The 13884-nt window shown below is 47.7% G+C and overlaps 1 protein-coding gene across 6 annotated transcripts in view; it reads right to left on the bottom strand.

The window, feature by feature from the left end:
- The window catches only part of TRABD (TraB domain containing), a 188315-nt gene that overhangs the window by 12114 nt on the left and 162317 nt on the right, over positions 1–13884 (bottom strand). For all 6 annotated transcript variants that reach the window (XM_078678972.1, XM_078678970.1, XM_078678977.1 and 3 more), the window contains exon 9: positions 3660–3771. In XM_078678972.1, coding sequence (XP_078535098.1) covers positions 3660–3771 — 112 coding nt within the window. The remainder of the gene's footprint in view (positions 1–3659; positions 3772–13884) is intronic.

Below are 13884 nucleotides of genomic sequence, written 5' to 3'. Positions count from 1 at the left end.
AGTTTTCATTTTCGACCAGCTCATGGCGACGAGGGGCCTGAAAGTTCCTCTGTGAGTGACGCCAGAACCGCCAGTCATGCCTTGGCCATAGTATCAGGGTCTGGATGAAGTCCCGGAGACGAAGGCTTGATTGTCATGCGGCCGTTCCGGCAACCCCTGCCCGGCTTAGCTAGCAGCAACCAATCCGGGGAGACAGTCCCAATCCCCAGGAGCTTGCAAGCTTCATCCACTGATCGTATTTGGCGAGGCTCTCCCTGGAACTGGACGATCAGACTGAATGGGTGTCCCCAGGAGTAGGATATGCCGGAGGCCCAGAGATTGGGGGTGACTGGGCGAAAGGCCTTGCGTTTAAGGGTGGGCGTCGCCAGGTCCTGGTACAGGGTGGGTTTTTGGCCTCTAAACTGTAGTGAGTGATTGTCCCTGGCCATTCGGAGAATGCACTCCTTCAGTGGAAAGTCGTGGACACATGTCAGGATATCGGCCGATGGTGCTGGACTGCTGGAGCCCACCCGATGGGTGCAATCCAGTTTGATATCAAAGTCTGAGGGCTCCCCAAGAATTGTGCAAACGAGATTAGAAACAAAGGCCTCTATGTCCGTGTCCTCTGCCCCAGTCGCAATGCCACTAATGTGTATGTTAGTACGATGGGAGCAGTTTTCCAAGTCCTCCATATGAGTCTAGAGATCCAGATTTCGAAGTCTGAGTACTTCCTGCTAGAGACACTATATCTCCTCGTCCCTAATTGTTTCATGGTCCTCCAAGGTATTCACTCTGTCACCCAGTGAATCCAAGTCGTGGCAGACTTCCTTTAGGTCGTTTGACAGCTCTCTTTTCATAGACATACACCCATTTAAAGGGAATTTGAGCACGTTAATTTGTTAAAAAAAGTATAATTTTATTAGATTTTCATAAACAAAATAATAGATGGTCATAAACCATTTAGAGCAGTGGATCTAAAAAGTTACATAAACCCCACCAGCGAACTTGCAGTATCCATGACATCAAATATAATAAATCAGAAAAAGGAGGGAGGGAAGCCTCCTGGGCAGCTACATGGCAGCTATCAGGACAGCGCATCCGACAACAAGAGGAGAGGAGTTGGCCTAACGGCTAGGGCGTTCGACCTCGGACCTGGAGGAACTGGGTTCGAGTCTCGGTAACGACGCCAAACATCCTGTGATTCTGGGCAAATCACTTAATCTCCCCGTGCCTAACAAAAAATGAATGTGTGTTCTCATGTAACGTTACTGGTGCTATGTAAAGCGCTCTGATACCCGATTCGGTTCGGGTCTAGTTTGCGCTATATAAAACTCTGCAAAAACAAAAACAGAAAAACAAACAAAAAAAAACAACAAAAAAAAAAAGGACCAGAGGACAGTCAACATGAGGTATATCTCTAACCAGGTACCCTGGACACAGTATCTGTATCTCTCAGATCCAAATTGCCATTCACGCCTGCCTCAAGCCATAATAGCTTGGCCAGGGAGCCAAACTTTACAAAATGTATGTGGACAACCCCTACTTTTATATGCGACTTTTCATTGACCATATACAAGTTGCAGCTGGTTCTGGGTTTGCCCTCCGTGTGAACTGCAGTTATCGTTGGACATTGGATATCTGGTGGCAGTTACCCTAACGTAAGAGTGGTAAAAGGTGGAACAGCCAGCTAAGCAAAACAAGTTTCACAGAAGAGCTAGACTCGCCTGGGTGTATATGTGACACTTTTGTTGATTCAGAGTACAGGCAGTAGTGCCATGAAATATGTACAATGACCATGAAGCCTCGCCTCTCCTAATATAACGAATGATGTCCCAAGATGGGCCATGGTGGCTGCTTTTCTCCTTGCAGGATGATTTTCCTTAAATTGTTTTGTTGACATTTTAGCAACAAGGTATTTTAAAGGATACAATCCAGCGAGCTGATTGGCAACTGCTAGTCCTATGAAGTACGTACCACAGTTAAACTATTGTTTAGAATTCCTATTATAATACCAGACAGCCATTTCACATCAATCATGTCAAAGTACCTGCGTGCTGGAGAGGATGGGCATGGGGTAGAAAAATTTAGATATATACATGCTCTGTTGTAAATGTAAATTCTTTATCACTTTAATGAGGAATGTGTCATTGAGAATTAATTACCCCTCTCAAATTTTGTGTAAGGCTTATTAGAGCACAGGGCTTGAATCTCATTTATTTGAAGTGCATTAATGACAGTAACCTTTGACAAAAACTGCTCTAAACTGAACTTGTGCATGGGTTCATGTGATGGATCAATCAGCTTTGATGAGACCATGCTTAATTCCAAAGAAGGAACCAGCTACATGGCTAGAGGAACCATTTGGTTTGATTACCAAAACTCCTTAATCACTATGGTAGTGAAGGTAGTTAGACTCACAAGTGAACTCTTTAAAGCAATTACAAGAGGAGTTTTCCAAGTGTAAGAGGAAGGACTGTACTGTCTCTGTTGACTTTATATAGTCTGTAACAGTGTAACATTTCATGCCCCACAACGTCAATCAGAAAAGTTAGGAATAAGATATTTTCCTCAAGCATTTGGAGAGGGGCGCTGGAGTGTTCCAAAGTGCACTCAACGAGCTATGGCGGAGACTCTAGTAGATTGAGTACTATCAGCAGATTCTAGAGTGGTTCTAGAAAGTACCCTAATCTAATCTAGATTTCTTCAGTCTTAATGGCCTCTTTGAAATTTGTTCAGCAAAATGAATTCTCTCTCGTGTAAATGTCTAGTAGACTGGGGATACACAATAGATGTACATGCTTCTCAGATTTCTTTTCCCCGCAAATGAGCGTAGGGCACTTCATAAAGAGTGAAGGCATACTGTTTCCACGGAGAAACCCATCAAGTCTGTCTTGTGTTCAAGGATCCTAACTGCAAAGAGTCACACATTCAGCTGTGTGAGCTGTGCTTTTGGGCTAGAAAGTCAGCCTGATTGGCTTAAAAGGGGCAGTGCAATATTCTACTGTTGGAATATGTGCAGTATTTTTCACTGTTTGAAGCTGTGTAGCCTGATTGCTTTCGTTCACTTTTTTATTTTTAAATTTAGAGATATAATTTTTTGTAAGATTCGCCTCGGATTTCAATTCAATACAAAATAACTATCTCGGCACAAGTCATAAAAGTATACAAGAAAGATTAAAGTGCACAGTACATAAAAAACGAATAAAATCAGTCAGCTGAAGTAATCATGCATTGATACAATGTCCAGGCAATAAAGGATATCTAAAAGGAGATAAAGTGATAAAATGTATAAAACCACCCTGGCAGCAGCAAGGTAATAAAGCAATTGACAAGTAACCTATTAACATCACTACTACTAAAACAGGACTTAGGGATAACTTGCCTCTGATTTACCCTTTTTAATGTTTAAATGTTTGTAATCTTATTTAAAGTCATGGTCATGCAGACACATCTTCAGCTTGACCGTTTATTCAAGGTGGGCAATTAATGTTCGCTAATGCACAGACAAGCAGACAATAATGCTTAACTGCCTTACCTTTCCAATTTAGCACAAAATTGGAAAACATATATTGATTGAATGAATAAACATTTGTAGAGCGCGTGGTTACCCAGGGGCATCCCAGCGCTAATGCCAATGATAATTAAAATGTTTGCATCAAATGCTTACGAGAGCTTATTACCTCATGATCTCTTGGATGTTTAATTCTTCACTCCAGTGCTTTTCAATTCCTGGCACATGACCCATTCCAACCACACCCACAACAACGGATGGGATGCTTTTTCGGGGTTCAGCTACAAAAAAACACACATACATGTTACATCGAAAGCAAGATAAGAGGTCTTCTGTCAAAAACAAGGAGACAGTGCTTTAAGGAAGAATGTATACGTTCCGTATCAAATTAGATGATAAAAACTAAATTCTGCCTCAGTTTCAGTAAATAGTTACAATTTGTAATACCATGGTTAAGGGAATATTACATGCATTAAAGACAGCGCTAGAATTTACAAAACATCCCGGTAGATTAGACCTTGGGGGGCAATTCATATATATCTGCAGCGCAGCCCACGTTTTACAACATTTTCTATTTACTACAGGATGTGCAACTGGTCACAACACTACCTGTGACAATTTGTCCTACGACCTGGCAGTGGTCGAAGTACACCCAGGGACACACAAGTGTCTTGGCTTAAAACCTGGACCGACGAATTCTCAATGTTCTTTTAAATGCTTATTAGAGCTCCAAGGAAATAATTACAAAGCAAAATGGTAAATTGATGGATATGCCCCTTCTTAGTCGATCCACTTATGCTGAAACCAGTGGCAAGGCCATAAACAAAAGTGCATCTCTAGTAACAGTTGCAGCAGAATTAACTTTGGGCCAAGTCCTTTTTCCATTTACTTTCTTTTCTTTTGTAACAATAAAGTGATGTGACGGACGGAAAAGCCCTCTGCATGATTGGAGACGTGTACCCCAGCCCTGAGTGTCCAACCATACTGTGTCTGGATCATTACAGCAGATTTTTTTGTCAAAGGTGAACACGAATCATGCGTGTGCGCCATGGCATAGGCCTGTCTCAGACTGCGGCCTTGTTTGACCGAGAGGGGGGCCGAAAGCATTACATTCACAGTGGAGGAAAGCTACCGTCTTCAACAGAAGTGAAGGCAGCAAACCAGGTATTGATAAGTACTAGTGAACAGGACATTTCTACCATGTGTCACTGGAGTGAGGCCTACAGGCTGACTTTAAAATTCCACTATGTGTGCTTAGTTCACCCATGTCCTACATACTGTAGATGTGGAGTGCTGAAAGTGCATGGATAGTGACTTTGCGTTGGTTCTATGTGTGCCTGAGAAGGGTACAGTACAGGGATAGAGCAATACTGTGCACTATGTGTGTGGTTAGTACATGTGCTTGGTGTATTTGTGCGCAATGAGAGCATGTGTTGGTGTATGTGTGCTTGCTTGTGTGCAGTACAATACAAGAAGAATGAAGTGTTGTGCAGCGCGCACATGGTAAGTGTGTGAGCTGGCAGCTTGTTTGTAAAGAGCACATCCTGTGTAAATATAGAAAAGCTCCAGTGCCGAGCAGTGCACTCAGACTGAGTGTGTGTGCTGAATCCATTTGTACATGTAAGGGTGAAATGCATGGAAGTACCTGTACCGAACAGTTAAGTGTGCTGTGATGGTACACTGAGTAAGAGTGCCTGCAATGGTATATTGCACAGAGTACCCAAGCTTCCATTTTGGGAAGCCAAAGCAGATGTGTATTGTTGCATTCCTGTGAGCTGAGTGGGACACACAATGGAAGAAAAACAGGAAGAGACACCTCTTACACCTCAAAAAACTGCTCTTTGATTCAGTGATAGATCACAAGTAAGGGGCCTGGACACATCTCAGGAAGGGAGATGGGGCTGATAAGAGAACCTTAAAGAGTAGGGTTGTAGGCCTGGAATTAACCTTTCATGTACATATCACTGTAGCTGACATCCAGGTGTGAACAAGACAAGTGTGCCCTGTGAGGAAGAGGAGAGAACTGGAGTGAACAAGGTCCAGTGGAGGAACCCGTACCGCAACACTGCAGTGACCCCATATGCTAGAGGGGGGCACCAGTAAAGTGGTCAATGATGAATCTCTGAGATCCAAGACCACCTCGGCATGGGTCTCTGCACCAAGAAAGTCTACATCCATGTTGTCCAAGTACTGCAGCAACCCTGCATGCCAGGAGGGAACTGCACCTGACTGACCTGAAAGTTGCAGAGGACAATGTTTCACCCTGACTGGCTCCAGTAGGGAGCGAAAAAAAGAAATTCTCCACCCCACCCCACCCCCCTCCGGTAGGTAAAGCCAGCTTACCAAGTCTTCACAAGCTGGGAGCTGCTCCGCGAACTGAGGATTCCAGCAGCACCACTCAAATGAAAGAGCCTGCACCGCCGGTGCTGCCACATGGGCCAGGAGCAGCACGACTTCCCCGAACTGAGCAGGATCACAGGTGCTCACTCAGAGGGCACCTGCGGCTCTGCCAAACTCCTCTGTCCTACGAGAGCGGGTAAGACGTAAACTGTGGAGTCCCGGGGAACTTGCTGCTAAAGGTGCTACAGCACCATAGACACTTGCGACTAAAATCCTGAATAGTTAAATGGGAGCGCTTGGGTACGGCCTAAAAGTGTGCATTGCCTGGTTGGTGCCACCAATGAATGGGGAATAACCCCAAACACATTACACAAAAAGGGATGGAAACAGTTTTGCCTGACAACCACCAGAGCCCCAATCTCAAGAAAGAGTGTTTTGCCCTTGAAGCACAAGTTACTTACCTTCGGGAACGATATATCTGTAAGAAACAGTAGCTAGTGTTAGATTCCTTACCTTAGAATATCCCCAGGCATCAGACTGGATCCGGAAAGTTTTGCGTAGCAGTACCCTTGCACGTCGGTAGGCGTCGTCCGCGGCTCCGCGTCAGTCGCCGGCGTCGTGATGACGTCGTCAGAGTACTTAGACGTTGCCTTCGCGCGCTGACGTCAGTTCTTATACACAGCTTTTCCGCGCCAGAAACGCAGAGCCATGATAAAAACCGACACTGGTGCCATGAAACTAGGGCCCTCAAAGGGAAGAACCCTAACCCTAGATATCGGTTCGCAGAACGGGGAGGATGGGTGGGGCAGTAAGGAATCTAACATTAACTACTGTTTCTTACAGATATATCGTTACCGAAGGTAAGTAACTTGTGCATCTGAAATAAACAGGTTAGTGTTAGATTCCATATCTTAGAATAGATACCCCAGCAATACCAACCCCGGTGGTGGGTCCGCGAACCAAGATCACACCAGAAAGTCCTGGAGCACGGAATGGCCAAAGAAGCCATCTCTCCGGACTTGGCTGTCCAGGCAGTAGTGTCTAGCGAACGTGTGCAACGAGGCCCACGTAGCTGCCTGACTGATGTCCTGCAAGGGGACTCCCCGACCCAGGGCAGTACTAGCCGCCGTAGCCCGAGCGGAGTGGGCACGCAGTCCCACTGGAGGCTCCTTCTTAGCCAAAGAATAACAGGCCTTAATGACCCATCGAGCAATGGTGTGTTTGTGCATTGCCCGTCCCTTCTTAGCGCCCACATAACCAACAGAGAGCTGGTCGTCCACCCGGAACTGGTGTGTGCGGTCCAAATAAAATGAGAGCGCACGTTTTGGGTCCAGACGGTGGAGCCTCTCTTCCTCTTTTGAGGAATGCGGAGGCGGAAAGAAGGTGGGCAAGGTGATGGACTGCCCGATGTGGAAGGCTGTAACAACTTTGGGCAGGAAAGAGGGACGTGTTTTTAAGACAACTTTGTCCGGATGGACAGAAAGGAAAGGAGGCTTAGAAGAAAGAGCCTGGAGATCGCTCACCCTCCAGGCAGAGGTGATGGTACCAGGAATGCAGTCTCAAGAGTAAGAAGACGGGGAGGACAATTATGAAGTGGCTCAAAGGGAGCGCACATCAAATAAGTTAGAACAAGGTTCAAATCCCACTGAAGCATCACAAAAGGAACAGGAGGAAACATGTGAGTGATGCCATTCAAGAATCTATTTACAACAGGGGACTTGAAAAGAGAAGGCTGATCAGGAAGCCTTAAGAAGGCTGAAATGACAGAGAGGTAGCCTTTGATACTGCCCAGAGCAGAGCCCTGCTGGGCAAGTGAAAGAAGAAAGAGGAGAACCTCTGAAAGAGGGGCAGAAAGGGGATCCACAGCCTTTGCTGTGCACCATGCCACAAATCTGTCCCACCTGCAGGCGTATACCGCTTTTGTGGAGGGACAACTGGCTGCCAGAAGGACATCACAGACTTCAGGAGGCAAGTCAAATGGCCTCAACTGCCGCCGCTCAATCTCCAAGCATGGAGGTGGAGACTGGACAGGTTCGGGTGGAGGACCGTCCCCTGCTGCTGCGACAGAAGGTCCTCCTGAAGAGGCAGATGAATCGGGGGATCGACTGACATGCTGAGTAGCTCGGGATACCAGTATCTTCGTGCCCAGTCCGGGGCCACAAGGATGACTTGGGCCTGGTCGCACCTGATCTTCTCAACACTCTGGGCAGAAGTGGTATAGGCGGAAAGGCGTACTACAGACCGCAACTCCACTCGCGACGAAAAGCGTCGCCGAGCAAGTGCCGCCTTGGAAATGCCAACGCGCAGAACTGATGACATTGTGCGTTCTCTTCTGTGGCGAATAGATCTAACCAAGGCTCTCCCCACTGCCGAAAGAGACCTTGCGCCATGTCCAAGTACAGACGCCATTCGTGATCCATCATGCACCGACGGCTGAGTTCGTCCGCCCTGGCGTTCAGGGAACCTGCCAGGTGTTGAACAACCAGGGTGACGCCCTGGTGTTCCAGCCATTGCCAGAGGCACAGAGCCTCCTGGCAAAGGGTCCACGACCCCACCCCACCCTGTTTGTTGCAGTACCACATGGCGGTGGTGTTGTCCGTGAACACCTGCACCACACTTCCCCGGACAGAGGGAAGGAATGCCTTCAGTGCAAGCCAGATCGCCCGCAGTTCCAGAAGATTGACGTGGAACCGGGACTCCGCCGGAGACCAGAGGCCTGTGATCTCCGCCTCTCCCATGTGGCCCTCCCCGGTCCAGGAGGGATGCACCATCACAACTACGTGCTCTGGTTGGGGTAGGGAGAGGGATCTGCCGCTGACCCAATCGAGGTCCGTGAGCCACCACTGCAACTGTCTCGCAGTGCCCTCCGAGATTAGGACATGGTCGGACAGGTTGCCCTGATGCCGGGCGCCCACTGAAACTTCAGGTCGCACTGCAGAGCCCGCATCCGCCACCTGGCGTGATGCACCAGAAGGATGCAGGGGAGGCCATCAGCCCCAGAAGCCGCAGCGTCAACCTGACCGAGACCCGGGATAAAGGCTGAAAGATCGGAATCAGAGCCCGAATATCTCGAACCCGCTGTTCGGGAGGATAAACCCGAAACTGCGCCGAATCCAAAACCGCTCCGATGAAGAGGAGCTTTTGAGAGGGACACAGGTGTGACTTTGGCACATTGATGGAAAACCCCAGCAAGTGCAGGAGGTCGGCCGTAGTCTGGAGGTGGCTGACGACTGTCTGGGCGAGCCCGCCTTCAACAACCAGTCGTCGAGATAGGGGAAGACTGACACCCCTAATCTGCGCAGATGAGCTGCGACCACCGCCATCACTTTCGTGAACACCCGTGGGGCGCTGGTAAGGCCAACGGGGAGCACGGTGAACTGAAAGTGCTCGTGGCCTACCGTGAACCGCAGGTAACGCCGGTGGGCCGGCAGGACGGGGATTTGGAAATAAGCGTCCTGCAAGTCCAACACTACCATCCAGTCTCCGGGGTCCAGGGCAGCTAAGACCTGAGCCAAAATCAGCATCTTTAACTTCTCCTTCTGGAGGAAGCCGTTGACGTTCCGCAGGTCCAAGATAGGGCGTAGGCCCCCTTTGCCCTTCTTGGGAACCAGAAAGTAGTGGGAATAGTCAATGCAGGTCTCTCAGGTGAGGCGTGATGTGGCTGCGGCGCGGGATGTTGAGGATCAGGCGTACGGAGGCGTTCTGGATGTGTTGGAGACGTTTCAGTAGTTTGGCCGGGGCTCCTGCGTAGAGTGGATTGCCGTAGTCTAGACTACTGCTGACGAGGGCCTGGGTGACCGTCCTTCTATTTGTGGTGGGGATCCACTTGAAGTTCCTGCGAAGCATGCGGAGGGTGTTGAAGCAGGAGGAGGAGACGGCGTTGACCTGCTTTGTCATGGAGTGTGGAGTCGAAGATGACCCCCAGGTTTCGTGCGTGGTCGGTGGGTGTGCTCCTAGTGCCGTTGCCCACCAGGAGTCCTTCCAGGCTGAGGGGGTGGAACCGAGGATGAGGACCTCCATCTTGTCCGAGTTCAGCTTCAGAGGGCTGTTCCTAATCCATTCGGCGACGGCCTTCATTCCTTCGCGGAGGTTGGTTTTGGCAGTTTGGGAGTCCTTGGTGAGCAGGAGGATCAGCTGGGTGTCGTCAGTGTAGGAGATGATGTTTAGGTCGTGCCGTCGGGCGACGTGTGCGAGTGGTGCCATGTATACATTGAACAACGTTGGGCTGGGGGATGATCCTTGGGGTACGCCGCAGATGATCTTGGTGGCTTTGGAGCGGAAGGGGGGGGGAAGGCGGACGCTCTGGGTTCTCCCGGTGAGGAAGGAGGTGGTCCAGTCCAGGGCCTTTTCTATGGATTCCGGCGTCATGGCAGACTGTGTCGAAAGCAGCCGATAGGTCCAGGAGAATGAGGGCTGCGTTTTCTTCGTTGTCGAGCAGGATTCTGATGTCGTCGGTGGCGGCGATGAGGGCAGGTTCGGTGCTGTGGATGCTAGGGAATCCGGATTGGGACGGGTCCAGGGTGCTGTTCTCTTCAAGGAAGCTGGTCAGTTGTTTGTTGGCGGCCTTTTCGATTACCTTCGCCGGGAAAGGGAGCAGGGAGATGGGTCGGAAGTTCTTTAGGTCCTTGGGATCCGCCTTGGGTTTCTTGAGTAAGGCGTTGATCTCTGCGTGTTTCCAGCTCTCCGGGAAGGTCGCTGTCTCAAAGGAGATGTTGATGGTTTTCCGGAGATGGGTTGCGATGGTGCTGCTGGCTTTGTTGAAGATGTGGTGTGGGCAGGGGTCTTCTGGGGATCCGGAGTGGACGGTGTTCATGATCTTGATAATGTCGTCGTCGTTGATCCATGCGAGCACGCGGTTGGTGCGGGTGGTGGCCGTGGGGGCGGGGGTGCCGGTGGTTGCCGAGGTGATGACGGGGTCGAAGCTGTCGTGGATGTCTGCGATCTTGCGATAGAAGGTCGACAGTGAGTCGCACAGGTCTTGTGACAGTGGGATGTCGTTGGTGTTGGAACTGGGGTTGGAGAGTTCCGTCACAATGCTGAAGAGCTCTTTGCTGTTGTGTGCGTTGTTGTCTATGCGATCTCTGAAGGTGGTCCTTTTAGCAGATCTGATGAGTTGGTGGTGTTGGTGGGTGTCGTTCCTGTGGGCTGTGTAGCTTTCTGGTGTTCTTTCGCGGGTCCAGTTTCTTTCCAGTTTTCGGCAAGTTCGCCTGGAGGCCTGGAGGTCTTCGGTGAACCAGCTGGCTCTCTTGCTGGTCTGGGTATTGGGGGGTTTCTTGAGCGGGGCAAGGGTGTTGGCACAGTCGTCGATCCACTGTCTGAGGTGGCAGGCAGTGGTGTCGGGGCCTGTGGAATCTAAGGGTGGGCTCTGGGCGAGGGCGGTGTTTAGCTGGTCCTCTATGATCTTGCCCCAGCTGTGGCGAGGTATCGGCTGGGTGTGGTGGTGTGTTTCCGGAAGGTGAAATGGATGCAGTGGTGGTTGGTCCAGTGGAGTTCGGTGGTGCGGTCAAAGGAGACGTGGGAGCATGCTGAAGAGATGGGGTCAAGCGTGTGGCCGGCGGAGTGAGTGGGTGTTGTGACGAGGCGGAGTGAGTGGGTGTTGTGACGAGTTGTCTGAGGCAGAGGTTGTCGATCAGGGTGGAAGTGTTGGAGTCGTTGTTCTCGAGGTGGAAGTTCAGGTCCCCGAGGAGGATGTAGTCCGTGTAGGCGAAGGCGTGTGTGCTGATTAAGTCGGCGATGGAGTCACTGAACTGAGGTCAGGGTCCGAGGGGGGGGGGGGGGGGGGGGGGGGGGGGGGGAGGCGAGGGTGCCCCGGAGGGCGGTGTTGGGGTCGGTGTGGATCTTGAAGTGCAGGTGTTCGGCGGTGCTGAGGGTGTCGTCAGCGTCTGTCGAGATTTTGAGGGTGTTTCTGTGGACGATGGCAATTCCTCCACCTGCTCCTTTGGTGCAGTCCTTGCGGGTAATCTTGTCAAAGCAGAAAAAAGGGGATTGAGGCTTTAAGGGCCGCACCGAGGGTCAAGTTCCTAATGTTGTTATAATATGGGTGCAAATGGTCTGGGATACAACCCCCTAGATCCCAACATAGAACAAATGAGAATTTGTTCTGTACATCAAACTTCACAAGTTGACCTCGCACACCAAAGACTGTATAATCAACACGATGTTAGTGCTTTATAAACATTTGTTTTTTAACACAGATGGAATCCAACTGTTCTCCCAAGAAAATTTCAAGTCAGTTTTCTTCGTTTATTCTTTCTTTTATTATTCAAAAACTCGCAGATAAAAATAGCCAACGCGTTTCGTCCGAAACCGGACTTCTTCAGGGCTACATTTAAAAAGATACAAAAGTATATATCAGTGTGTGTATAGATACAGGAGTACGTGCACAGATAAATAAATCATACAGTTTAAACTCAAAAAACAATTTACAAAACACCAGACCATTTAAATATGTACAGCATACGAAAAAAAGGACTTGAAAAAATGCATTTAAATTCCAGGGAGAACATACGTTGTTAGCAAAACATTTTGTTGTCCTAAATATAAACCAGTATACTATATACAGAGTGTTATTGGCCTAACCATGTAAGAAAGAATCATAAAAAAGCAGTAACTACTGAATTTTGACTGGAGTACACATTATAATATTTACATAACAGCTCTATAGACATAAATGGTTTTAAATACCTTAACGCAGTGTATTTTTATGCTACACGTCCCATCCGTCTTAGTAGGTGTCTGAACAATAGGTTTCTATAAATAAATATATCCATGTTTTAGAAAGAGTGGTCATATTTAAGAACCTATATGTACAGCCAGATATTGATATCTATACGGATTCAAAATAGTTTGAGCGAAAGCATGGTCAATCTCTAAATAATGTGTCTAGTCTGTAGGACTTCATGAGATTGTATTTTTATTTAAAACCAAAAGCCAGTTACATGGAATGCCTAACTAACTAGGGGTTAGAGAGCGTTTATCAGTCATGGTGATACGAAAGTATGCACTTACTATAATTTGTGTAGTTGGCAGATCTAATAATCATCCATTCATTGAGATCAAGTCGAGAAAAAGAAGAATAAAGTATATGCCTAAAAAGAAGAACAGGCAGAATGTTTATACAGAGAAGAGTGAAATATATGGTATAGAACCATCAATAACAAGTATCCATTCGTAAATGGTAATCAGCCGAGTGAAACCTATTTGCATATATCAATATGGATAAAAGAAGAATATTCAACAAATGTCCAAATAGCCCATAATCACTATAGTTAATATTTGAACATTAGAGATTTTGAGCATTTCGCGATAGTATAAAAGTCCAACTAATTTAAAAAAAAGGCATGATAATACTAGTATCTCCAAGATTTGAAAACCAACATCATCGTGTAGAAAGTCAAGAAATACGTGTTAGTTGTAAAACTAACACGCAGTAAAGCTAAATGGGTTTATAAAAACTTATCTCATAGTGCATAGGGCAGATAAATAAATCGATAATGCAAGTCAACAATAAGGACGAAAAGCCCCAACCTGTTACACAGTACGTCACATATTGGATGAAAAAACGACACTAAAACGTGCCCGCCATCTTAGCACGTTTAACCTGTATGGTCAGTCAGCCGGAGTCCTTACACAATAAGTTTTGTAATAGGATTAAGCCCAATTAGAGTGCAAGTTGTCAGATAGTTATAAAGAGTATGTCAAAACAGACAATCTAAGAGCCCCTATAGCATTGTCCTTTGGGACTTACCATATGTTCGGCGTCGTCGTAGCGTATGTATGCGGTCGTCTGGTCTTCCGATGAATAATGAAGGCACATTTTGGAGGGTATATATATCCTCCAAAAGTGTGTAATTAATCAATCAAGAATGCTAATTAGTCAATCGCAAAAGGCGCGCATTCCCTGATGACATAAGGAACAGTGTTAACATAGCCGCCATCTTGGACTGGTCAAAAAGAAGACGAAAAAGTACTGAAAACCGAATAAGGAAATGTTTTTATAATCTTTTCTCCATAGGGCAAGATTGTTTAGTGGCCGATAGTATGGCTCAAGATTG

This window comes from Lissotriton helveticus, chromosome 1_1 (assembly GCF_964261635.1).
Source record: "Lissotriton helveticus chromosome 1_1, aLisHel1.1, whole genome shotgun sequence".
NCBI lineage: Eukaryota > Metazoa > Chordata > Amphibia > Caudata > Salamandridae > Lissotriton > Lissotriton helveticus.
This window is presented reverse-complemented; position numbering and strand designations above follow the sequence as displayed.